Source organism: Pyricularia oryzae, chromosome 2 (genome assembly GCF_000002495.2).
Source record: "Pyricularia oryzae 70-15 chromosome 2, whole genome shotgun sequence".
NCBI classification, from domain to species: Eukaryota; Fungi; Ascomycota; class Sordariomycetes; order Magnaporthales; family Pyriculariaceae; genus Pyricularia; species Pyricularia oryzae.
The window spans coordinates 2,817,564-2,841,188 of NC_017850.1; the positions used below are offsets into that span (position 1 = coordinate 2,817,564).

The window sequence follows — 23,625 nt, forward strand, 5'->3', positions numbered from 1 at the left end:
TGACTGATTTGACATGTGGCCAAGCTTTCTTGCCAAGGAGGGAATTCCCGCGAGTCGATCGCAATTCAACGCCCAAGGTCGACGTATGTAAGTGTTGCTCAACTAGCCACGGTTTTAGCACCTCCATTCAATCTTACTCTGCGAGATTGTTTACGGATGCTGCCGAGTTGTGCGTTCTTGTCTTTCATGGGACAAGAAGCTTGTATGCTTATTCGGTGATCATACAGTATCCAATTGCCTGTTCGGAGGTTTACTTCATCCCGTGTTGAGGATTAAGCAAGGACCATTCTTTTCAATACTAGCACTGATCATGCATGGCCACAGTAAGAGTCAATTATACTTTCGGCTAAAAAAATATCGCGCTTATCAAATAGGCATTTCTCGTCTCTTCGCTAAACACTCAACCCGTCCGTCTAGCAGCAAGCACACTCCTCGGAGAAACAGCAGCAGCTGCACTCCTCCACAAAACCTCCACGAAGGCTTGTTGTCGACATCTCGGGCTCGGGGGCCTAGATATATCAAAGTAGACATGTTAGTACAAGATGATAAATGCAGCAGTGGTAGTGCTCTTTGTTCTTCTGCGGTAAGTTGGACGTACGGGCTGCTCGGTGACGGTGGCGTTCTCCAAGGCAACGGCCTCCATGGGCTGCTGTTGCTGGGGCTCTTGAGTGGCAGGCATTTTGTGTATTGTTTTGGTGATGTGAGGCGTTTAAGTGTTTATAGGTATGAATTGACTTGGCTGGATGTGAAATAATTAGCTGAAGATGAATGATGGCTATTATTGAGCCAAGGTTGCTGTACCAGAGAGAGGTGGAGTGAGTGAGGAGGTGAAGCAAAGGGGAGAGTTCGGCTGGGCAATGCGACTTTTTATCTCCCCCGACTGCCTCCTGACCAGCTATTCCGACAGCTGCGGGCAGGGTTCGGACAAATAGCGGGACTACTTGAAAGGGCTATGTGACAACACAGCAGAAGAGTCGTGCGTCAGGAAGCAGAGCCGTTATAGCAGACCACCTCCATGGTGCCCCCTGCTTTGTCTGATTAGGCCAATCATGACCCACTGGCAGAAACCAGAAAACTTGATAGAACGGAGCGCTGCCGGAAGGTGTACGTCAGCATCTGGGCTAGTGTGGCGGATACAAGAGCGGGAGGGAGAGGGGGGGCTGAGGTGGCTAACATCTGATGTCGTAGAGAGAACACTATTTTAGGTTTTGGACCATGGACCAAGTACTACTGGATAAGGTACATAGTAGAGTGTGAGTGACTACGACTACTGCTGCTAGCCCTGGCTCTGAATCGGGCGGTCTAGAAGCCGAAGCGCGGGGAGGATTTTGGGGCACGATCTACGGTACAGTACTGTACGCGGTATTAACTACCTACCTAGGTAGGTACCTACCACCTGCCTTACGTAGTACGTAGCAGTACGGGAGGTAGAGTTGTTGGGAATGACGAGGGGGCTTGCCCCGCAGGGACGTAGAACTTTGTTAAGTGCATTTCTTAATTTGTACGGATTCTTGTAAATTTCCGTCCGAACCATTATATGCCTGATGAGGTTGGTGACATTGGATTTCCGAACGAAAAAGTTCTTTGGCCAGACGACGCACCATTAAACAAAGCTATGAAATTGAGATACAAGTGAACTGGTAGTGGCTGTGCAAGCTGTGCGGCACAAGACAAGCTTTTTGAAGTGAGGCGGATCCGATCCCCGGATCTTGGCAACAGACCTGATCAAATTCCCCTTTCTGTGGGAAGCAAGTCCAACTTGCAGGGAGAGACAAAATGACGCGTCCTGGGTGTGGAGCTTTAAAAGGGAGTGTCATTGGGTCATTGTTATGGGTTGGTGCGTGTTTCCAGACTTTGCTTTGCTTGGTTCCCTAGGTAATCTTTAGCGGCTTTTTCACGTTCCCCGTCCCGCAATCGCATGAAAGAAACGACGGAAAAAAGAAATGCAGAGGGAAAACAACACAACGAAACCCTGAAATAGTATTGTGGAAGACTAGATGCAGGTCTAGGTGAGTACATGCAAGATGCTACGGACCGGAATTCGGACAACAATAACTTTGTTATCGCTTTTGCTTTCACAAAGACGTCGCTCCCAGACATGCCAGGCCGGACGAATGTTTATGTCACATGGCGTCGCTCACAATCTACACTAAACAAAACACATGCAACACATCTTCGTCAGACAAGTATGGAAACGCAAGCAACCGATCTTGACTAGAGCCTAGAACTAGTGAATGAATCGTATATTAACGGGTATAAACATGAAAAAAAAAGTCTAAAGATGCTATTATCAACCAGTAAGATCCAAGCAGAATGGAACAAGGCAAGAAAACAAGGTCGGAAGAAGAGAACCCACCCCTCAACTCCTCTTCCTTTTCGCTAACAACATCGCTACACGCTCGCAAACCCCCAAGCACCCAGAAAACGCTACCTCGGAACCGCGGAGTTGGGTTCCGGTGTCGGCATCTCATACACCTCCCTCCTCGGCGCCTCCATGGCGCTCATCTCCGTCGGCCTCGGAGATCCGGGACCCATTTCTGCCGGCGGCGGCTGGTAGTACCCACCCATCATGAACTTGTTGGCCTCCTCTCCCCCGGCCCCCGCCGCTCCACCACTGCTCCAGTACCCAGGCGTCGTCGCCGTCGCCGGCACCCACTGCGATGGCGTCCCGGCCGCCGCCGCTGTTGTCGTCGTCATGGCCGACGGCGACCCTGGGAACTCGGACGGGTTGTACCTGGTGCCGCCGCCAGCTTCGAGCATCCCTCCTGCCCCGGGCCCTCCGCCGCTCGGCCCCAACATGGGCTGCCCAACCGCGCTGTCAGCTTCTTTGCGCCTCCTGAACCACAGCCACGCGCCAACGCCTATGGCCGCCAGCACGACCAGCGGCACTGCGACGCCGATGCCGATCTTGGCCCCCATGCTCAGCCCGGAGTCTTGGTTGCTGCTCTCGCCCTGCTCGGCAGCCGGGGTGGATGTCACGGCCCCGGCGGCGGGTGTCGTTCCCGAGGGGGTCGCCGAGGTGGTCGCTGCCCTGGTCTTCGCGCTGGTCGAAACTGCACTGGTCGTCGAGCTGGTCTGCGGTGCGTCAGGGGGAACGGTAATGTTGAAGTATTGGCTGTTGGAGTCGGATCTCACGGATCCCTCTTGGAAGATGGCAAAGTAGAAGAGGTTGGACTTTTTGAGGTCTTTCCTCGTCGCTACCAGCCACGAGTACGAATCTTTGTCGATGAAGTTTTCTGCGCTCCGATCACCATCCCATCAGCAACTTTTTTCTTCTTTTTTCGTTTCTATCATCCTTGGAATCTATTTTCTTTTCGTGGACCAAGAGAAAATAAGGAAGAAAAAGAATAAAGGAAAAGATAGCGGAAACCTACGACTCAAATACTCTATATCTCCAAAGAACTGCATCGTTTTTTGATCCAGCTGCCACAGAGTAAGGCTCATGGCCTTGCCAGCCGGGCCCTTTGTCCACCGCACCGTCACCGTGCTCCCCTGTTGGAATTTGGGGAAGTTGTCCGGGTTCGGCTCGCTGCCCTGAGGTGGAGGGTTGATGAACACCATGCTCTGCGCCGACGCGACGCCGGCGAGGGCCGCTAGGGACAGGACGAGTGTTGGCAACACCATGGCGGCGGCGATGCCTGGTGCTATTATGCCTGCTCTTCGGTTTGCTCCCTCTCTTTGGGTTGTTTGTTTGTTGTCACTCCTGCTGGTTGTTCTTGACACCTCAGGTTGTCAAGTGAAACAGTATTGACAGGCCTCCTTTTGTCGTGATACTATCTGCTAACGATTGTGATGTCTGCACAGAGCTGAAGGATCGTGATCACAGACGGCCTCTGTCGCGGACAAGTCGGCTGCTTTGGGACACTCTATGTGATGAATCTGTCGATATGCGTCAAGGTGGATACACCTAGGTGTTTTCGGTAAGCAAAGATAGGTAATAGCAATTAAACTAACAAAAAACGAACAAGCTCAATCTCTTGACAATACAGGCAAGAAGTGAAAGAAGAAAACAAAATCCGGCAAAAATTCCAAAGCGCTGACATGATTACCACCCATATTGATTGAAGAAAACCCCCGGAAACACCAAACAAGCCCTCTTAGCCCTGTATGCAACGCCCCCCCCCCCCCCCCCCCAGTTTCCTGTCAGCACAGTCAATAAGGTAAAGGTAGGTAGGGTGGGATCAGACGCGTGAGGGGCTGTACCCGGGTACTGCAATTCGAAAGCCCAGATTTTTTGTTCAGCCAACGAGAGCGTGAAAAGATCCGAATTGTGCGCAGCCCCCAGTCCCAGCCTGACCCCCAGCCCGAATAGTAAAGCTCAAATATGCAGGCGCCGACCGCGCATCGGGGGGCTGTGTTGAGAGAGACACGGTTGTGATCCTTCCGCACCTTGGCGAAGTGACCGGGCCCGACAAATATTGAATATTTGCCGTACATCTCTTTGGGAATAACAATTCCAAACCCATGGTTGCACACACGGCGCCTCCCTTATCTTGCAGCCCAGACGCACGTCACGGCTTCCAAGTAAAGTCCTGTAGTCCTCTACGACATGCACTGCTATTTTTTTTTTTTTTTTTGCCTTCCGACGATCTGTTTCTTCTGATTTGCCCTAGTTTTCTTTTTTTCTTTTTTTTCTCTTTTCTTCACTCATCTCACATCAAATTATCAGACATGGTTCTTACGTTGCAGCCTGGCCATATCATTACCTAGTCCCACAAACACCACCGAGGTTTTAATCTCTCTGTGGCGTTGTGCATCCCCCCCGCCTGGGCGTCCAGGCACCCATCCGTAAACCTCAGCTCTTCCTCCAAAAGATTTACGAAATCGGTCCAATCAGTGAGCACCGAGTGGATTCATATTCTATTTATGTTACAATGGCGGGCTTCCTATCCTAAGAAACTTTACGGCGCTGCTCACTGGATCGTCACAAGAACGTAGACCAGTATTGGTTTAGCGCACGTAAGCACACCTTGCTCCATTCGGCTTGGTTCCCGATGATCCTTTGGCAGGGCGCCGCTGCGCAGAAAGCAATGTAACTTGGCAGGTATAGCCTGTCCTCGACAAAAAAAAAAAAAGACCTTGGTCAAACGACTTTTGGCCATGCAAGCCATGGTCAAATGCTTTCTTTCATCTCGTAAAATCGCCCAAGCTGCAAGCGGTTAAGACCGTTGGGTCGCAGATACCGGAAAGCTAACGGCAAGAAGGCTTGACGGGAGGGCGCTTTTGGCTATCGCGTGTACGGAGTACAACTCAACTACATGCTGTGCCGCGAGGCGGCCTTAGGTAGATGTAAACTAGGTCTAGAAAAGGGGTTGTCACGTATAACACAACGCAATCCATACATATGCGATGCGGACACCACAGATCACTGTACATGTTTTGTTTACTAGGTAATTAGATTGTTGCTTTCTTCAAAGTATGCTTCTGGCGGCGTTATGAAACGACTCAAAGAACAACAAAGTATCAAGCATGGCGTCAAAACAGGTTCGGAGTCCCAAAGAGATTAGAAGCCAGACAAGAATCAAAAGGCAAATCCATTCACTTAATGTGCCTTATCTCCGCGCATTGTGATTTTATTTCACAGGGTTTTCATGGGAAACCCCGATGGTACCGTTTCCATGACCGCATCTTCTGCTTGGAATACAGAAACATATACATTTTCCCCTGTTGCATCCCAAATATCCATGTTCGAATTACGATCCTTCAATCACAAATAACCGTACAGCCAGCACGTCATGAAACGCAAGACAAACCAAGAGACAAGAGACTTGCAATCCGGGGGTATGAAGACAAATAAAAATATGAATATGGCTAGCGTATGAAAGAATCGAATTTTTTGCTTGTGTCATCATATCGTAACAAGAGGGCTCCGACAACAGCAATCAAAATATGTACTGTTTCCTTGCTGGCCGGAAGCCTTCTTCTAGGCGCCGTTCTGTTTCTCCATCATTACTATGTGCATATTTCTGTGGCTTCATCATGAGCCACATGAAGGAGGCAGAAGGGTGTTGGCGTCTGTCGCTGTTTATTCCACTGGCTGCGCTTTATTCCTCTTGCCAAAAAGCCCCGTGCGTGTCCTGGACTTTGACCGGGCCTTCATGTCTGATTTTGCTGATTTTGTCGATTTTGGCGAAGTTGCTTCCGTGCTGCCGTCGTCATCGTACTTTGACTTGTGAATCCAGCTGTTGCCAACCATGTTCATCCCCTTTGCCTCGGCCATGCGGTAGAACTTTGCGCTCTTCTTCAGGTTCTTTTTGCACCCAATGCCCTGTGCATAGCAAAATCCTGCTTCGGCGAGCGCGTCGACATCTCCCCATGCTATTGTGATTGGGTTTTGTTAGTCCTAGTTCTCAAACACTCAAAGAAGCAACCAGCTCCGAGGCCACGTCAAGGGGAGACTTACTGCCGGCAATCTCGAAACACCTCAAAGCAAGTGCCTTATCCTGGTCAATTCCCCAGCCATTCATGTGGCTGACGCCCAGTTCGTATATGCTGAGGGCGAACTGTGCCTTTCTCGTCTTGTTCTCCAGGAAGTCGACCCTCTTCCCTTCTTGAACCTGGCCCTCGTCGTCAGCCACCTCCAATCCGGCGCACTCGGCGGCCTTGCGAAGCCACTCGACACCTTCCTTGGGATTGGCTCGCATTCCCCACCCATGCCTACATGCCAGTGCGAACAGCAACATCCCCGTCGGATGCCCCTGGCGCGCTGCATGCCTCAGGTGGTACGTCGACTCGTTGAGTTTGCCTTCCTGATGCAGCTCAATAGCTTTGGTCACGTGCTCCTCCGCAGGAATGTCGGCCGCCGATGCCAGTGAGTGGAGGGACCTTGTAGGCTTGACCGTGCTAGCCGAGTCACTCGTTGCTATCGAGGCTGCGGTCTGCTTAACGGCGAGCGTTCGGCCACGAGGACCGTCCTCTGACGATCGGCCACCATCTGTCGATGGTCGGCTGGAGTTGGGAGAGGGTTGCATCGTCGGCCGGAGGACTTCGGCGCTAAGTTTGCTTCGTTCTAATGACTGCCGGGGCATGCCACTCGAGGAACTTGATGGTCGCGTCGGTGGTGATGGAGGTGCGTGTCCGATAGCAAGCATGCTTTCTTGCGTCTGGGGTTCAAAGGGTGTAGACCTCTGCAGCATCTTTCCCCTAGGAAGTGAATATTTGGAGTAGATATATGATGGTGCTCCAGGGCCTTCAGTGGTAGAGTCCGGGAAACCTTCGCTGTGAAGGCTTACTGGAGTATGCGCAGTGTCGTCAGCAAAGACGAACGATCCATGACTGTCGGATGACTGCTGGCGGACTGGCGGTTCGAAACTGGGTGTCCCAGCTCTACTGAGAGGCCTAGAGAAGTTGAACGACGGCCTGGGTAGAGGTGCAGACATATCCGACGCGATTGAGGGTGACCTATGGAATGAGCCGACAGATGGCGAAGCAAGGCCTCCGCTGCTGGTTGAAAATTTTCGTAACGCATGTGAGTGCATTGGCGAGAAAGCAGACGATGCGCTGAGTCTATCATCGTCTGCCACCTCAGACGAAGCTGATATTGTACTTGGTGACCTATTAGGAAACAGAGCACGCGGTGGCGCAAGGCCGTGCATGTCATTTGAAACTGTTTGCCTCAGCTTCTCTGGGGATTGGGAGAAAGAAAAACTGCGCATCGAGGAGGCCTGAGATGGCGACTGTCTGTGTTCGGTTTCCCTGAGCGGAGACACCGGCTCTGGTGTCTTGTTTCGACTACGGACGCTGCCCATTGGCGATGGCGAACGTTCTCTCCTGGCCCCGAAGAAGCCTTCATCCTCCTGGACCGTCTCCGGCAATCTTCCGCGCATTTGGTTGGCATTGCCGGGCATAGGCATCGGTTCATCAGGAGTCGGCGGGATGCGACTCATGCGTGGGTGCATCGACATAGGCCGGTTCAAGTGCTCTTCTATCTCCGCATGGCTTCCGAACCCAGCCGGTGGCTGCAGGGGCGGATGTTCAGGTGAATCGCCATAGTCCGAACTGGAATCCTGGGACATGGACCTGAAATACTCCGACCTGGCCTGCACGACGAGCGGACTCTCGGTGGTCAACGGTGGTAACCTGCTGATTCTTTTGTCTGCTTTTGCGCTTTGCTCTAGTTGCTTTGCGAGCATCCGACTGTGCAGCGCAAATGCATCGAGTGGAGATAGCTCTGGGGGCGCCTCGCCGGCGACGTGAACTCGAGGGGACTTGAGCGGTCGGGGAATGGAGACCTGCGACTGCGATCGCAGGTCAATGAAGTTTGGTCGTGGAGCTGTCATGGTGACCGCTGCGACTCAAAACCATAAAATGATGGGTGAGAGGAGCGGCCGTGATGGACGTAACCGCGTTTTCCTTCGTGAGTTTTCGAGAATTGATGCACTCTGCCTGGTTCGTCTGTTGTTTTCGGTCGTGCGTGTGGGCGTGACGTAGTGTCTGGGTTTGTTGATTTCTGTGCGAGTAGACGAACTGGAATGTTCGCGGCCGTCGATGCTGTTGTTTTCCCGTAGGTCTATTTAGTCGGTCGTTTCGGTGTCGACTGGTATGATTAGTGTTTTTTTTCTAGCTCGTCGCAGTACCGTGGATTATTTCGGGCTGGCAACTTGGAAGGCGAAACCAAATTGAAGTGGCGTGGTTGTGCGAGATGGCTAGGTATGCACGTTTTGTAGCCTGTTAAAGCCACTTTGTAATGGGTGTTGTTTTTTGTTTGAATTTTTTTTTTTAAAGCTGTCCACCCTGGAACGGCTTTTCCTTGCTTCTCTGCTAGGTAATTTGTTGCTGCAATTTCTGGTATGGTAGCGGAAAGTCGAAAGGAGTGTGTGCAGCTTGGGGCCTGGTGCCGGCTAAGGCTAGGGTGTGCGGGGAGCAGCAGTAGCAGCGCATAAATGACGAGATGGATGTCAAACTATGGGCGGGCGGCGGCAGAACAGGGACGGTACGTGTAGCGGGAGAAGTCGTCGCAGAAGGATTCTCGGCCATGCAGGATGCAGGGACGCTGCAAGCAGTGAAGGAAAAGATGATGGTTTCGAAATTCAATCAATCTAACAAAACCATAGTGGCTATGTCTTCTGTTTGCAGCGTGTGACGATGTGGCAGAGCATAACACAGCGGCGTTTTTTGTCGTATGCGTTTAGGTGATTGACAGACAGAAGCCAAACGGAGGGGCGATGCGCATCAACGATTCGTGTTTTGACGGTCGATCAAGCCGGAGTCAAGGCGCAAACGACAAAGAGGCAGGATTTCGATGGAGACCGCGAAAAAGATACTAAAATCGGACAAGAGCAAGCAAGCAAGCAAGCACATGCAACTAAGCGAATGAATGAATTGAGCAAGACCTGCTGAGGATGACGGCCCTTTTTTTGTTTGAGTTGGCAGACTCGAAGTACCAAACAATAAAGAGATGAGAGAGGGAAAAAAAACCCCCCCTTAAGCCTAAAGGGGTCTCACGACAGAACAAACAAGGTGGGAAAGGGGAGAGCTCGGCATTGGACAATGTGATAGATTATTGCACGCAACCGTCTGTCTTGTCGAGATTGGAAGCAATATTGCAACGATAAATTTTGGGGAACAACGACCTGGAACCCGAACCCCAGTAAGAGGGGACGGAGAGATGGTGCCCCTGCGTCGTAAGCTAGTCCCAATACGGTTAGCGTCAAAGGGACGAGCAGCCTGGCTTGACTGGGGTTAAATTTAGATCCACTCAGGTACCGAGTCGTTACTTTCAAGGCCAGCCAAAAAAAGGTACCCTAACTGCCTTGGACAGCCCAGATTTTGACCCAGTCACCCAGTAGCAGCGACCACAGCGAACAAATGATCAGGTAACAGTGGAGTGGAGGTTACTAAAATGTTCCCGTCAAGTTGAATACATAGTACAACAATGTTTTTATTCGCTTCGAAGTCGCTATGGTTATTAGGTTTGAAAAAAAAAAACCTCCGACTGCCAACTGACACTTAGAAAGTTCGGACCGAACCAGGAAAACCGTTCACAAGAAATACCGGGGGTGAGAAGCAATAATAACAACAACAGGAATGAGGGAAAAAAAAAAATCTTTGGCCCCCATACCCTCTTATTACTTCGTAACTTATTAATACCAATTACAGCAGAAGGGGTCACGTTCTCAGTTTATTGCATCTTCTCCAGCTCTCATTTCCGTTGTCCAATCGATGGACGCATCTGCGCCCCATCACCAAATCAGCACACGCTACCAAACGGCGGTCCCTTGCCCCAGTTGCGACCTTGGTTTGTGTATCCGACATGTCCCAGAACCGGATTCCGCCCCCACTATTTCGAGACCTTTTGACTCCTGGACCCTACTTGGTTACTACGGATCGACGACTTCTTTCGGTTCTTTCGCTTCCAGACTATTTCTCTGCTACAAAAAAGAACCCCATCAAAGCGTTGATCATGGAGAGAGGACCCATCGATCAATCAAGCAGTCATCAGTCATCCCATTTCATCAAACAGCATGCAGGTTTGCTAGTGGACACGGACCTTTTGTCAAACGGCTACTTGACTTTCTTGGCAGCACGGATGACACTCATCTGACTTGTAGCAGACTTCTAGCCTCGACAGGACAACTCGTATATGTCGCTTGGCTTGCCCCGCCGCTTTAGGAAAACCGGGCAGCTGTACCACCCGTCCGTCGTAGAGCCTTGTGAACATGCATGTACTTTAACATATCGTGCCATGTTGGCGGTTGAAAGGTATTAATTCTAGAACTAATGCGTCTTAGTTGTAGGTTAAAAGGCCACTAGATCTAGTCTAGCGTGTTACCGCAAAGCTGTACCGCAGAACCGGTCGCTGTCTCAAGGGAGGTACTCGACAGTCGCATGCCGCATGCATACCTCTCAACAACAAAGACAACAACAATAACTAGAAGAAAAAAAGGAGGGGGAGAAGAAAAAAAAAAGAAGAAAAAATAACACTCACGTCATTCCCGAATCCTTCCACCTCCCTACAATGCTCTCAGTAGGGATCCCCTCTTATGTACATGCTTAGTGTACATTACATGTGCATACATGTAGATTCTCCAAACGATCCTCTTTGAGTCTCATATTAATATCGTCCAATCAATGAGGACCACGACCCAGAATCGCTTAGTCTTGTTCAAAGTACAAGTACTATACATAACTCAAACATGCACTGGCACCCAATGAACTGGACATAGAATTCTCAAAAGTTGACCTCGGTTACAAAGAACCTGGAATCGGCACCAGTGATCAGACGCTACTTGCTATGTCTGCAACAAATAAACGGCACTGTCGATCACAGGGCCGTTGTTTTGCCGTTGCCTCTGGCGGGCGGACGTGCAACCACAACAGCGCCCTACGGGATTACTGGGCCACCTAAACATGCGAAGCATTCAAGGATGTTCTAGATCTTTTTCTGCAGCACCGGCGCCATTCAAAGCTCTGTGCTTGCACATCTGCCGCTGAAGCGGGGTGGTGACACCCGCTTTTGTTGCGAGGTCCAAGGTTCAGATGGTGGTATACCGGGCCGGAGATGAGAGGGCTGGTTGTTAGAAAGCACGGGTCCTCCCTGTCGGCACTGATGCACTGCATTTATGCATGAGCGAGCGCCCACGGCTGATAAGAGTGCCGTCAAGAGATACACGATAAGCTCCTAATTGCTATCGCTTAACACCGGCTGGTCCCAAGGGTTGGGTTGGGTTGGCACAAGCCTCTGTACCTGTATAAGTGAGTGCTGCCAACATAGGTAGTTTGACATGGTACAGACTGGAGAACGCATTTCCACCTTCCGAGGGAAAGTTTCCCTTTGCACACGTAACCCCATGCGCTTGCGGGACTTGATTGTGGCTTCTCATTGCTTCGCTCATATATAATTGGGTCTGTTCGGATCTATAACAGAATTCGAGACCTTCGGGAGTGTGACAACTACTATTCTAGTTCTAGATTAGTCCACAGCGATTGACGATGACTGAATGGTTCTGTCAGCAACCTCCATGAACTACCACCATGACCACTTTTCGGGTTAACCAATGGTGGCAAGAGTTTGTGCACATCTTTTTGCGTCTCAGTAGCCAAGAATAATAATCTGCGGATATGTCTATGATATAGATTTTGCTCGTCCGACGATCTGAATGTGTACATGGTGTAGTATGAAGCATATGCCGTGGGGGTTTTCACGGTCCCTCTTAGATAACCAATGCAGCAAACAAGCAAAGACGAAAGTAAGGGACAGAAGATAATAGCAATAAAAACAAACAATATAACGCCTAAAACCATGCAACAGAAAGAGTAGAAGCACAAGAGGGTGAAAGAAAAGCAAGTCACGATGAAACCTCCAAAATACAAACCAAAGTCGTGATACAATAGCTTTTATCTTCCTCTAGCATTTCTATCCTTCTCTCCCCTTTTATCACACCCGAGGATTTTTTATGAGTCTCGTGGTTTTCTACAGGTTCTTCGACTGCATCTTCTTGATCCTCGTGACACCCTCGAACGTCATACGATCAATGGCGGCCGCGACTGTCAAGGTACCACCGAGAATGGCACACAGACCGGTCAAGAAGCCCGCAAAGGTCTTTGTGCGGACCTCGCGGTTGATGACCTTCATAGGTGAGATATCCTGAGGGCAAAACGGCTGTTAGCAACATGAACATGCCAGCCACACTGCGACTGTCCTGGCTAAGAACGAAGAAAAGGGATGGAGGGGAGAAAACATACGTATGAAAAGAATACACCCGGAATACCACCCCTAGAGTGCATACGCTCCTTGTGGCCATCTTCGCCGTCATCGCCACCAGCCAGACTCCTCTTGTGGCTAGTGACCGAGTACTGGTGCGTCTCGACGCTGCCATCGCCTGAGTAGCCGTAGGTACCAACACCGTGGTCATGCATGGTGGCAAGGTGGGTCCTCTTCTCCCAGCCGAGCGGCAGGTACGAGGTGGGGACGATCTTGACAAAGTACATGTAGTTGAAGTTGGGGTCCACGGTGGTCTGGATGACGCCGTCGAGCGGGTTGATATGGTGGTTCGTCCAGGGCATGTTCTTGTCCTTGTTGCCAAGCTTTTCGAGGGCGGAGGGCGGCAGCTGAGGTCCGAAGCGCAGCGAGTGGATGGTGTGGCTGAACGAGTGGCCGCCCTCAACGGGAGTGTCCCAGTAGTTCTTGAGGTCATGGACGTGCATGTTGCCGTTGCTGAAACTGCGACCGGGGGCGAGGTGGAAGTTGCCGACGACCTTGTTGACGCGCAGGCTGCCAGCGATCTGGCATCCCTCGTGGCGCTGCTCGTCCAGGCGCTCGGCGTAGTGCTCGCGCGTGCATTGCTCGACGTTCTCGCCGCGGCCAAAGGCCCACGATGCCTGGGCGTACGCCTCACGCACCTCGTCACACGTGTTACAACAGCCGGCCTTCTTGGCGTTGGCCGGGGCCGGGGCGCCGTAGCAGCCGCCGCAGTAGTTGGGGTCCAGATGCGTAGCAGCCTCGTCCTCGGCGTGGAGAGCCAGGGTCTTGGCGTCGATGACACCGCCACCTTCGGACTGGGGTCGGAGGCGGACCTTGATGACACCGTGCTGCACGCCGTGTTGTTGCTCGCCCGAGACGTCCATCACATCGAGGGTCAGGAGCTCGCAGGGCACCCTTGGGAATGTTATGTTGAGGTGGATTTCCATGCGGTCTCCTGGGGAGTTGAAGAGTTGTACATGTCAGCAAATAGTAAGAGGCAATTTGTCGAAGCACACCTTTCAAATGGCACACAAACCTCTGCTCTTGTCAACAATCAGCTCCGGGTGTATGTCTATCCTGCGGTAGTCTGCCCATTCTCCCCAGGCCAGGTACAGGACCACGATCAGTGAGACGATGGTGATGATTCCACCCGAAGTTGTCCTGATGCGGGCATCCTCGACCGTCTTTGTGAAGGCATCAAGCCTGGTGAACCTCGACTTTGGCGCCATTGTGTGGGTTGGCTTGTTCCTCGGCGCTCAGGCGCAATGCGCAAGACGTGAGAGGATCCTTTGGTGGCTTTCTGTTTTGAGCGAAAGAGGATCCAATCTTTTCCTGAATATCCCTAAAAAGGCTCGAGAACCCAGCTCGACTGTAGAAGATATTCAAGCACAAGACTAAAGAGATGTGTAGGAATCACTTGTCCAAGGAAGGTGATTGATCATTCATAAGGGTCCACACTGGGCAACTAAAGGAGTGGAAATAGGCGCATCAAGAGGACAGCTTCGCGATGGTGCATTCTCCAATTCGGGGCGCGCTGGGGACCAAGTCCCACCCATACATGCTTTAAGGCCAGCAAGGCCAGTTCTCAGTATCGTTGGAAGACCCTTGTCATTAAGAGATAAATCGAGCCAATGAAATTACGGAATTGAAACCGGGGGCCGCCAAACGCTTAGTACGGAGTAGGGAAGGACCATGTTATGTTGAATAAAGGGTTAGGGGTGGACCTATCCGCTATCCTCTCAAGCCTCTTTCGAAGGGGCAGCAGAACTGAGTCCACAGGCGACGGCGATCATTAAATCTGGGGGAAGGTGAAGTGAAAACCTTTATGAATATTTAAAGGAGAATATAAGCAGTCGACGAGCTCTTCTCATTCTGCCTGTGTCATTTCAAAAAAGAAGTCCGGACCAGGAATTGTAGCTCCTGTCAACTGCCAAACAACCAACACCAACACTTCCTGAACCTGAAAAATGGCATCCCCCCTAACCCGAACCCTCGCCCGCCTCCGGTCACCAACCTACCCAAACACTGGCTCCGTCGCGCGCGACCACCTAGCCTCGGAGCGGACATTCCTAGCCTGGATTCGGACGGGGCTGGGCTTCGTGGCCCTCGGCATTGCCATCGAACGCTTCTCTCAGCTTGACCTGTCCGAGCTACTGCACCCCCAATCGTCACCAACAACGACGGCAACGGCAACAGCAACAGCAGCATCATCTTCTCAGAACCAGCGAGCCCAGAGTCAGCAGGACAGAGACCAGACCAGAGCCCTAGTGGGTCCCCTGCTCGGCCTTGGGTCCGGCAGCATCGTCTACGGTGCCGCCCGTTACTTTTCCAACCTCGTAATGTTAGAGAGGGGACTGTTTAGACCTGCCTACTACGGAGTCGCCGTCCTTGCCGCCGGCGTGGCGGGCTTGTCAGGGGGGCTTTATGGAAACGTTGTGAGGATAGGCAGGAGGAATCGGGAGGAGGCGGAGTGACGAGCGTTCTTTTTTCCTTCCTGGCTTGGGTTTCCTTTTTATTTTCACATTGTTTCTTTTTTTGTGCTTACCCTACCCGACTTTCTTTTGCTGGATTTTGACCGAAGGTACACCGGGCAGTGTATCGGTCGTTGCAGAGACAGCAATATATAGTATTTTTTGTGCATGGCTGACTTAGGCGCTATTGAAGTCTTTCACCTTGACCGATGCATCAGAACTGAGGTTTTCTGTTGTTCAAGATGGGCTCTCCAACGGGTCTGCTTTGAAAGAGAAAGAAAAGGCAAAGATGCACGCGACTCAAGATGGACTATTTACACGGTAAATGTGGATATTAACGCCGGTGGTTTGATCAAAACCCAGAGATTTCTCACAGAAAAACACCACTAACCACCTAAACTCAAACACCTGGCATCCCATTCCGGATGTTATCATACTGACTGACCGGGTATGCTAGCAAGTTGGTTGACTTATCCAACACATCCAACCCCACCCCCCTGGCAACCGTGCCGACCAAGCTCTGGTCGCCCTTGCGGTCACCGCTCGCCTCCCAAAAGACGGCGCCGCCGAGGCCCTTCTGCTTCATGTACCGCGTTTTCTCCCTGGCCGAGTCGACCGTGTCATATGTGACGAACTCCCTCTTCGCTGCGTCGTAGCTGTAGCTGGCCTTTGCAACGTTGTCATAGGCCACGATTGCGCCGGGCCGCGGCAGGTCCTTGTACAGCCAGACGCCGCGCTCGATGGAGCCGTCGCCCAGGCCGCTGAAAGGCTTGCCCAGGCCGCCGGTGGATGCAAACGAGCGGCCGTAGAGCGGGAGGCCCAGCGTGATCTTGGCCGCGTCGATGCCGCGGGCAAAGTAGTCCTGGACGGCCTTTTCGGTGCTGAACTTGGTGGCCACCTTATTCTGATCGTCGAGGTAGAGGTTTGACTGGTGTCCCGTGGTGGTGTCCCAGGATCCTGCGTAGTCGTACGCCATCAGGTTCCAAAAGTCGACAAACTTGTCCATGCCCTCGAGGTTCATGTTGCCGTAATTTTCAGGACCGGCGGGCGTGGCGACGGTAAGGAGAAACTTGTACCCTTGGGCGTTTTTGGCCGAGTAAGCATCCAGGGCTTCGCGGCATGCTTTGAGGAGGAGGACATAGTTGTCGGCCTCATTCTTGTTGGTGGGGTATTCCCAATCAATATCGAGGCCGTCGAGACCCCAGTCGGCGAGAAGCTTGACGGCACTGGTGGCGAAGCGGTTGCGCCCTGCAGCGGTGGCAGCTATGGGGGCAAACTTGGGCGACCAAGTCCAGCCGCCGATCGAGAGTAGGACCTTGAGGTGACGGTTCTTCTTTTTGAGAAGGTAGAGCTGCTTCACGCATCCATAGGCGTTGCGGCCAAGGTCGTTCCAAGAGTCGGTTGGGTAGTGCTTGTCGATGTCAGAATATGTATCGGAAGATATCCTATGTCGCGAGATCAGTTAGCCGAAACAGGTATATTTACAGAAGAACAGATATTCAAGAGGCCTACACTTCACCGTCTGTTGCAATATTAGCAAATGAGTAGAGAATGTGGGTAACGGTATCGACGGGCAAGTCTTGAGGCTGGTAGTTGGCACCGTAGATACCCCTGAACGACAATCTTCGTTAACATAGTTCTCGGTCAGAGTAAGATAGACCACCCGTATCATCCAGAAACCTACCAGTTGGTAAAGTACAACACACTTCTGTACCCTGACCAGTTGGCAGCCGACGGTGAGGGATTGCTAGCTCCCGATGTCTGACTGGGAGTGGCAATGACTGTCTGTGAAGACTGAGCCTTGGCGGTTCCCGCAGGCGAAGAGGCAGGACTTGTGCCAGAGGGTATGATGATAGAGGCTATGTGGGTTACAGGGTCAACGGGAGCCGGTGTGTTCTGTGGCTGCCCGTTGCCATCAACGGTGACAGTAACGGTTCTGGTTGGGGCGTCAAAGCAGATCATGTCCCGCTTGGCAAGGGCTGAGTCGACTGCATCTGGCATCGGTGCGGCCAAAACCGACCACCTGAGGAGTAAGGGAGTGAGGAAAAAGAGCCTGTGCAACATCTTGAATGCTTGAGACCAAGTTGGAGGATAAAAGAGGGATGGCGAGGATCGGCAGCTTGTTCAGTTGCTGCTGGCGGTATTAAAGTAAGAGAGAGAGGAGGATTCACGAACTCGTGCATGTCAAGGGGTGGCATAATCAGGCTGTTGGTAAAGAGACTTGCACTTCTTATATACAACTCATGTATTACATGTCTCATTTGTATTCAATAGCAAACCGCGCAAGAGAAAGAGAGAATATCGTCAAGTCAATGTCGACAGCCTCGAACGGCCTCGAATCAGCAAGGAATGAAAGGCCAGAATCGGGATTGGGGGGAACATGCCATATCGAGGAATGCTGTGCTAAGGGGGTTCACCGGCAGCCTCGTTGAAATATGTCCCAAGCTAAACGGGTGTGGCAGAGTACCGAGACATTTGTTTTCTGTGGCGAAGACAAAAGGCACTGCAATACCCTCCAGACCAGACTTTGACTTGCATGCTTCGCGGCACGCCCGAGTAATCAGGACGAAATCGATACATCTTGCTTTAGCCTGAGTATGAGCATGAAAAGCAGGTATCGGGACGGGAGTGTTGGGCGATAAAAGACCATATGGGAACATAGACTCGAGCGTATAGGCAGTCATAAAGACGGTTCCAGTATATGTATAACGGCATGAAAGAAGTATGCTTTCACAAATTGTGTATGATGCTAGTGCTATCGTTGTTGCGCTTTGCCGTCGTATTCGGGTGATATCGTGAACGGTCCTGCAAAGCCGTCAGTTCTGCTTCCCTACCCACTTAGGTAAGTAGATGGGCAGGTACCCGAGTACCCTGTAAATGTATATTTTTTATGTAAGTATATTAGATACTGGGATTTTTTTTTTGGTAGACTAATTAATTAGTGACTGGAAGAGTTAGTCAGACTTTCCAGAAGACGGCGCGTCAAGTCGATTTAGTCAACCGTACTAGCTAGCAACAATTCCCCGTGAGCAATGGCACGCATCGAGCTGAGGACATTCTTGTTTGATTCTGTTCAAGAAACGTCCATTCAATTCCGTCGAGTGACTGGCTGTGGCCGGGTCTGAGACCCCCAGGAGTAGAGAGTTGGTATGCGCCGACCCCTCAGAGCATGCCCCAGAACAAAGACTCGATCCAGTGGTTGGGTTTTTGTACCTGGACGGCTGCAGAAAAGGGAGGGTAAATGGGAACTTCAAGACAAGATTATTGCCAAATTTCGAGAAACAAACCTTTCATGTAGCCCTACGAATAAAAACCCCCCACAGCCTGTCGGCACTAGTAAGGACAAAGTATCATTCGCTAAATTGCATGCAGATGGTGGAGAGGGGCGGACCCTGTAAACCACGCTGCGCCCATGCAGAAATCGCCCATTCGCCCATTTGATGTAACCATTTCTACCTACGGTAATAGAATCTGATCAACGCTTCGTTGGTGTATTTTGGCATGACAATATCCATCCACCTTGCGCAGAAAGTATATGATCAAACTGTCATATATCCACAGAGAAAGGACAGTCATATTGCAAGAAAGTATCCTTCTCCTCCACTTTCATGGCTTCACTCCAAACAGCACTTAGAAGCCTGGGCATCCATGCAGCCTTTGCAGTGTCTTCCAAACAGGACTGGGTATAAATTTTGATGCGTATGGAAGGATGCAATAAAGCAGCCAGACATGATCCCCGATGGACCCTCCCAAATCGTTCATTCCCACATCATCCCTCATTAATTCATCTTTCCATCCCTAGCCACTCAATCTCAGATGCCCGTCTGGCGAAGCTTCTGCGTAATCTCATCCACTTCCTTACTGGCAACGTCCTTGATAGTGGCCGGCTCCTTGGCCTCCTTCTCGTCCTTGTCCAGCGTCTTCTTAATCTCCTCCTCCGTCTCCGCCTCCTCCTCAGACTCCTCTTCCTCCTCCTCGTCCGAGTCGTCCTCCAGGTCACTGAGCGAGTCCACACCCCACTCCTCCTCGATCAACACATCACCGCCAGCCTTCTCCTTGCGCGCCTCGAGAAGCTTCTGCAGCGCTGCGATGCTGACATCGTCCTCGGAGAGCTTGTTGCCGTTGATCTCGATCTTCTTGAGTGCTGGTAGCCCGTCCTTGACAGTGTCGGCAAAGCTCTTGAGCGTGCGCGCGTTCATGTCGTTGTACTGCATCCTCAACGTCTCAAGCTTCTCGTTCTTCCCCTTGGCCAACGCCCGGCTGAGCAGCCGCCCGCCCTTGGCACCCAGGTACGAATCGCTGACACCGAGCTCGCGCAGGTCCGTCCACGTCGGCGCGATCTTGGCCAGCGCCGTCGCTCCCGTGATGGTGAAGGTGTTGTCCTGCAGGTCCAACACCTGGATCGCCAGAGTGTTGCTCAGGCCCTCAGTCAGCAGGTGCGTGATGCCCTCCTGCCTGATGCCGTTCTGCACCATCTTGACCTCCTTGAGCTTATCATGCTTGCTGAATGCCTTTGCCCAGGCCTTCATGCTGCCATTCTCAAGTCGGTTACGGCCGCAGATGACCGTCTCGAGGTCGGGGACGTCTGTGCGACCCTCCTTGCGGGCCTGCTCCTTCTTGTCGTAAAGCTCAGAAAGTGCGTCGGCGATGTACATGCCTGCTTCAGGCCCGAGACCGTTGTTGTTCAGGTAGAGGTGCTGGAGGGGAACGTGAGAGGAGAGAAAGTCGGCGACGGGCTTGTAGGTGTTGATGCCGAAAGCATTGTCGTTCAGGTTGACAGTGGTGAGGTTAGGAAGGTTGGTGATTTGTGTGAGCAGGTGAGTGAGCGCTTCGGGGATCTCGTTGAGGAGGCGACCCGTGAAGATGTCGGCAAGGTTGGCAACCTAAGTATATTAGTACCGGGCCGCACTTGGTGGCTGGTCGATACATCATAGTGATATAGGCATGTTCGAGGCCGACCTACCTGCAGGTTGTTCTTGGTGGAGAGAACCTCACCCAAACGCTTGCATGCACCAATACCCAGAGTATTTCCCAAGATTCTGACCTCCTCGACGTCATCCATAGCCTTGAGGGCGGCGATGTGGGCATCAAGGTCCTCGGCAGTGTCCAGCTTCAGGGCCTTCCCCTCAAGGGTGAAGACCTTGTCGGGGTTCACCATCCTGACGGGTTCCTTTTCTTTCTCTGTTTGGTAATTGATGGAACACAAGATATTTACTTATAAAACTGTAGCCGAGAAGTAGCAGTTTAAAGAATAAAGCTATGCCAAGAGAACTGAAAAGAGTTTGTCACGCAGGCGGGTAGCAGCAGAGTAAACAATCGCGAAAACGTTATTTGTAAAATGCTCGTTGCTAGGATAGCGGGGGAGGGGCTGTTGGGGCTGCAAGGGGCAAGAGGTTTCATTCCAGGGGTTTTCCAGGGTTAGGGTACTGAACGTGCAACTAGTCTAGTAACTACCTAAGGTACTGTGGATAACACTTTAACCACAGAATCTTTAATCCTCCCGGATTTATTTCTCTTTGATTCTGTCAGTGAATTTGGTAATTATACAAATCCTGAAAACAATATGTTTCTCAGCCCATATGACTGACTAGGTACCTACCTTTGCTTTCCAATATGGAAAAGCAATGCGCGTGAATAGACCTGTTCTTTGATCAAACGATTGGTTTGTTTGTAGGCGAAATAGCCCCTGGGTACTTTGGTCTGCATGCTCCTGGAGAACCCCCGACTTGTAGTCACGCCTTAGAGTTACAACGGCTGATTATGTCAGCTACCGGCAGTGAGCGATCGCAACCAAGTAAACGCGAGCTGCATGCATCTGATAAAATCATTAAATCTATCACAGCCGGCAACCAGCAGCAGCAAAATACAACACCATACCACTATCACTCATCGAACAATTGAGGCATCCGGACTCTCAAAACTGGCAATAAAGACTTCAATCATCCCCACTCATAACACATCGTCAACAATTAACAATGGCAAAGGCGACATCGCCACCCGATTCTCCACTTTCATCCATGGATGAATCTGACGCGTTCAATGAGGATGGCCACGACACTCCAGACCCGATGCCGCCCGCGAAACGACAGAAACTACAGCTAGACGTATCAACCGCTTCCTCAGCTGTCGCCGGCCCTGACCCCAACGATCCAGCACTGGAAGGGCTATCCCCCGTCTCCTCTGACACCTCTGGCGACATACCCAGTTCTCCGGCACACCACCCACACCACCCACACCACCTACGCCACGGCGATACCGACGATGACCTCCACGAACAGGTGTCAGTCTGCGCCTGGGGAGACTGTGATGCAGGTGATCTCGGCAATATGGATCGGCTGGTTGAGCACATCCACAGCGATCACATTGAGGGCAAGCAGAAGAACAATTATATCTGCGAGTGGAAGGGCTGCGGGAGGAACCGCCAGCTACATGCTAGTGGCTACGCCTTGAAGGCTCATATGAGAAGCCACACAAGAGAGAAGCCTTTCTACTGCTATCTACCCGGTAAGCATTGTGCGCCAAGTCCAAATTTTGAAGACTTTATCAGCTGACATCCATCGACTCATTGTTTACCCAGAATGCGATCGCTCTTTTACTCGTTCCGATGCCTTAGCAAAACACATGCGAACTGTTCATGAAACTGAGGCCTTGAGACCATCTGACCCAATACCAAAGGCAATGCAGGCTCAAACAGCAGCTGGCACATCTACCAAGTCCGGCAAGCCGCTTACAATCGTGATCAAGACGCCACGATCGCATGCGGCAGGGGCTAGGGACTCGGTACTCGACCGTGATGGCGCATCTCCTGGCTCCGAAAACAGCTTCCAGTTCACCGAACTGACTTCAGAGCAGGGCTTCTCCCCTAAGGAGCTCGCAATGCCACTCCCTAAGCTCCACAATCTCCTACGCTGCACGCTCAAGTGGACCGAGGAGGAGCAGCAGGAACTACAGCGCGAGATTGAGGCCGCCGAAACGGCGTACAAGAACGCTTGGCTCGAGAAGGAGGTGCTTCTGCACCAGGTCATCCAAAACGAGATCAACTGGCACGAGCGCCGACAGGCCGTACTGAGCGGTGTGGCAGACGTGCAAGCAAAGCCTGTGGCTGTGAATGGCACCCCTGCCGCCGCCGCCACTGCTGCAGCCGATGATGCCGATTCTGTTGGGGGACTAACAGAAGAGGAAATGGAGACAACCATGCAAGACTAGGCGTCGTGCAGGCCGCTCCGTGTCCAGACTTCCCAGAGCCTCCAAGTTGTCCACTTTCATGCAGACGTGGGTCCATCTGAACCTCCTCCCAGCAGAATGCGTCTACGTCCCTTGGCCCCTGCCCGAGCTTTGGGTTACACAGATATGACTTTGACGCAGCCGACGGCAATGAGCCGGCGCTGAGCACCGTTTTCTGTGGCTCTTCAAATTCCGGTCTTTCAAACCCAGTCCCCGGGCAGTTTTCCCATCTTGACTGGGGCAGCGTTGAAAGTTGAAAAAAGAGGCTTGTAAAACAGGGTACTGTTGTTTTTTTCATATGTATTCAAGCAAGGCGTTTGGGGGGATGTTTTTCACCAAGGCACATGACTTTGACCGTTGAATAATAAAGATAATATCTCATGAGTACTTGCCAAGGCCATGAATGTACCGCTGATGACGACGTCCGGAAGCAGCCAACACAAGATCAAAAACAGTGGATACAGACAACGGCATAACTGGAAGTCTTTCAATCTAAGGACACGGTAGGAAGGGTGCTCCTAGGAGTGGAATCTCGCATATTAGGTGTTGGACAATTCAGCCCATCCGTGAGCTGGCAAAAGGCGGTATACAGAGTATTCGCCAAGAAATACATCCCTTGCCGACATGAGCAATCTCAATCCTGACAGCGGGCATCTCCTTGGGACCGTCGACTTTTCCCAATGGGAGACTACAGCGTATCGGCTGGGGTTCTCTCTTCAGACATGACTATGTGATAGATGAAAAGTTTTGTGGACTTCGGTGCTCATTCATCATTAAGATGCACTTTACGGAGTATACATTCACTACGAAATTGGGCTAGGTCCAGGGTAGGTAGCGTCAACAATGAAAGTACGCTCAAGACAAGTACCCAGGCCAGGTATGTTTTATTACAAATGTCTGGTACACCGAGTTTTCGGGGACAGTCATGGAAGAAGCAAAAAAAAAAGAAGAAGAAGAAGCGATTGTCGTAGCGTTAGATATCGATATAGCTTGAATTAGGTAGAAGAAAGCAGTTGATGCTAGCAATATCCGATCTCGAGTCAAGCTGATGATCGAATCAAATTCACGTAGCGCGGCGCGCCAACTCATCATGGAGGCGGCCATGATGCAAGAGCAGGCGAAAAAAAGGAGAACGGGTCCTTTCTTCCACGAGTGCACGTGACTTTGGCGACCAACCGTCACCGCAAAAAAAGAGAGGAGAAGCTATCTCAGCTTAGCTCCCTGCACTGCGTCAGACCAGACACTCAA

The 23,625-nt window shown here is 51.5% G+C and overlaps 10 protein-coding genes across 10 annotated transcripts; 3 read left to right on the top strand and 7 right to left on the bottom strand.

Moving 5' to 3' along the window:
* Positions 1–300: 300 nt before the first annotated feature.
* MGG_11255 (uncharacterized protein) lies at positions 301–1,330 on the bottom strand. The gene is made up of 3 exons (XM_003714099.1): positions 1,175–1,330; positions 599–1,092; positions 301–509 (listed from the first exon to the last, which is right to left on the bottom strand). The coding sequence occupies exons 2-3, from the start codon at positions 677–679 to the stop codon at positions 414–416; spliced, it is 177 nt and encodes a 58-aa protein (XP_003714147.1). The 5' UTR covers positions 680–1,092; positions 1,175–1,330; the 3' UTR covers positions 301–413.
* An 866-nt stretch (positions 1,331–2,196) lies between these two features.
* On the bottom strand, positions 2,197–4,082 carry MGG_01243 (uncharacterized protein). Its single transcript, XM_003714100.1, has 2 exons — positions 3,375–4,082; positions 2,197–3,236 (listed from the first exon to the last, which is right to left on the bottom strand). The coding sequence occupies exons 1-2, from the start codon at positions 3,622–3,624 to the stop codon at positions 2,428–2,430; spliced, it is 1,059 nt and encodes a 352-aa protein (XP_003714148.1). The 5' UTR covers positions 3,625–4,082; the 3' UTR covers positions 2,197–2,427.
* Positions 4,083–4,175: 93 nt separating this feature from the next.
* Positions 4,176–4,657, bottom strand: MGG_15652 (uncharacterized protein). Its single transcript, XM_003714101.1, has one exon. It carries the CDS (start codon positions 4,464–4,466, stop codon positions 4,239–4,241), a length of 228 nt encoding a protein of 75 aa, XP_003714149.1. The 5' UTR covers positions 4,467–4,657; the 3' UTR covers positions 4,176–4,238.
* Positions 4,658–5,376: 719 nt separating this feature from the next.
* On the bottom strand, positions 5,377–9,548 carry MGG_01244 (uncharacterized protein). The gene is made up of 2 exons (XM_003714102.1): positions 6,404–9,548; positions 5,377–6,318 (listed from the first exon to the last, which is right to left on the bottom strand). Exons 1-2 carry the CDS (start codon positions 8,277–8,279, stop codon positions 6,026–6,028), a joined length of 2,169 nt encoding a protein of 722 aa, XP_003714150.1. The 5' UTR covers positions 8,280–9,548; the 3' UTR covers positions 5,377–6,025.
* A 704-nt stretch (positions 9,549–10,252) lies between these two features.
* MGG_15653 (uncharacterized protein) lies at positions 10,253–10,572 on the top strand (the record flags this gene model as incomplete). Its single annotated transcript, XM_003714103.1, has 2 exons — positions 10,253–10,469; positions 10,554–10,572. The coding sequence occupies 2 exons, from the start codon at positions 10,253–10,255 to the stop codon at positions 10,559–10,561; spliced, it is 225 nt and encodes a 74-aa protein (XP_003714151.1). The 3' UTR covers positions 10,562–10,572.
* Positions 10,573–12,001: 1,429 nt separating this feature from the next.
* Positions 12,002–14,229, bottom strand: MGG_01245 (endoplasmic reticulum-Golgi intermediate compartment protein 3). Its single transcript, XM_003714104.1, has 3 exons — positions 13,719–14,229; positions 12,685–13,637; positions 12,002–12,586 (listed from the first exon to the last, which is right to left on the bottom strand). Exons 1-3 carry the CDS (start codon positions 13,909–13,911, stop codon positions 12,413–12,415), a joined length of 1,320 nt encoding a protein of 439 aa, XP_003714152.1. The 5' UTR covers positions 13,912–14,229; the 3' UTR covers positions 12,002–12,412.
* A 177-nt stretch (positions 14,230–14,406) lies between these two features.
* Positions 14,407–15,394, top strand: MGG_01246 (uncharacterized protein). Its single transcript, XM_003714105.1, has one exon. It carries the CDS (start codon positions 14,650–14,652, stop codon positions 15,154–15,156), a length of 507 nt encoding a protein of 168 aa, XP_003714153.1. The 5' UTR covers positions 14,407–14,649; the 3' UTR covers positions 15,157–15,394.
* On the bottom strand, positions 15,368–17,115 carry MGG_01247 (chitinase 1; the record flags this gene model as incomplete). Its single annotated transcript, XM_003714106.1, has 3 exons — positions 15,368–15,413; positions 15,642–16,598; positions 16,838–17,115. The coding sequence occupies 3 exons, from the start codon at positions 17,113–17,115 to the stop codon at positions 15,368–15,370; spliced, it is 1,281 nt and encodes a 426-aa protein (XP_003714154.1).
* Positions 17,116–18,495: 1,380 nt separating this feature from the next.
* MGG_01248 (ran GTPase-activating protein 1) lies at positions 18,496–20,491 on the bottom strand. Its single transcript, XM_003714107.1, has 2 exons — positions 20,117–20,491; positions 18,496–20,036 (listed from the first exon to the last, which is right to left on the bottom strand). Exons 1-2 carry the CDS (start codon positions 20,309–20,311, stop codon positions 18,966–18,968), a joined length of 1,266 nt encoding a protein of 421 aa, XP_003714155.1. The 5' UTR covers positions 20,312–20,491; the 3' UTR covers positions 18,496–18,965.
* Positions 20,492–20,987: 496 nt separating this feature from the next.
* On the top strand, positions 20,988–23,252 carry MGG_11252 (uncharacterized protein). The gene is made up of 2 exons (XM_003714108.1): positions 20,988–21,657; positions 21,731–23,252. The coding sequence occupies exons 1-2, from the start codon at positions 21,129–21,131 to the stop codon at positions 22,357–22,359; spliced, it is 1,158 nt and encodes a 385-aa protein (XP_003714156.1). The 5' UTR covers positions 20,988–21,128; the 3' UTR covers positions 22,360–23,252.
* The last annotated feature ends 373 nt before the right edge of the window (positions 23,253–23,625 follow it).

Bases quoted from the DNA above. Each gene is read 5' to 3' on its own strand.
- MGG_01243 (XM_003714100.1), bottom strand. From the start codon at position 3,624: ATGGTGTTGCCAACACTCGTCCTGTCCCTAGCGGCCCTCGCCGGCGTC. The intron at 3,237-3,374 runs GTAGGTTTCCGC...ATCGGAGCGCAG, and splicing joins AGATATAGAGTATTTGAGTC to AAAACTTCATCGACAAAGAT.
- MGG_01246 (XM_003714105.1), top strand. From the start codon at position 14,650: ATGGCATCCCCCCTAACCCGAACCCTCGCCCGCCTCCGGTCACCAACC.
- MGG_11255 (XM_003714099.1), bottom strand. From the start codon at position 679: ATGCCTGCCACTCAAGAGCCCCAGCAACAGCAGCCCATGGAGGCCGTT. The intron at 510-598 runs GTACGTCCAACT...TGATATATCTAG, and splicing joins CCACCGTCACCGAGCAGCCC to GCCCCCGAGCCCGAGATGTC.
- MGG_11252 (XM_003714108.1), top strand. From the start codon at position 21,129: ATGGCAAAGGCGACATCGCCACCCGATTCTCCACTTTCATCCATGGAT. The intron at 21,658-21,730 runs GTAAGCATTGTG...TTGTTTACCCAG, and splicing joins TTTCTACTGCTATCTACCCG to AATGCGATCGCTCTTTTACT.
- MGG_01244 (XM_003714102.1), bottom strand. From the start codon at position 8,279: ATGACAGCTCCACGACCAAACTTCATTGACCTGCGATCGCAGTCGCAG. The intron at 6,319-6,403 runs GTAAGTCTCCCC...CAATCACAATAG, and splicing joins GTGTTTCGAGATTGCCGGCA to CATGGGGAGATGTCGACGCG.
- MGG_01248 (XM_003714107.1), bottom strand. From the start codon at position 20,311: ATGGTGAACCCCGACAAGGTCTTCACCCTTGAGGGGAAGGCCCTGAAG. The intron at 20,037-20,116 runs GTAGGTCGGCCT...TAATATACTTAG, and splicing joins CCACCAAGAACAACCTGCAG to GTTGCCAACCTTGCCGACAT.
- MGG_01245 (XM_003714104.1), bottom strand. From the start codon at position 13,911: ATGGCGCCAAAGTCGAGGTTCACCAGGCTTGATGCCTTCACAAAGACG. The intron at 13,638-13,718 runs GTTTGTGTGCCA...TCAACTCCCCAG, and splicing joins GATTGTTGACAAGAGCAGAG to GAGACCGCATGGAAATCCAC. The intron at 12,587-12,684 runs GTATGTTTTCTC...TTTTGCCCTCAG, and splicing joins CGGGTGTATTCTTTTCATAC to GATATCTCACCTATGAAGGT.
- MGG_15652 (XM_003714101.1), bottom strand. From the start codon at position 4,466: ATGGGTTTGGAATTGTTATTCCCAAAGAGATGTACGGCAAATATTCAA.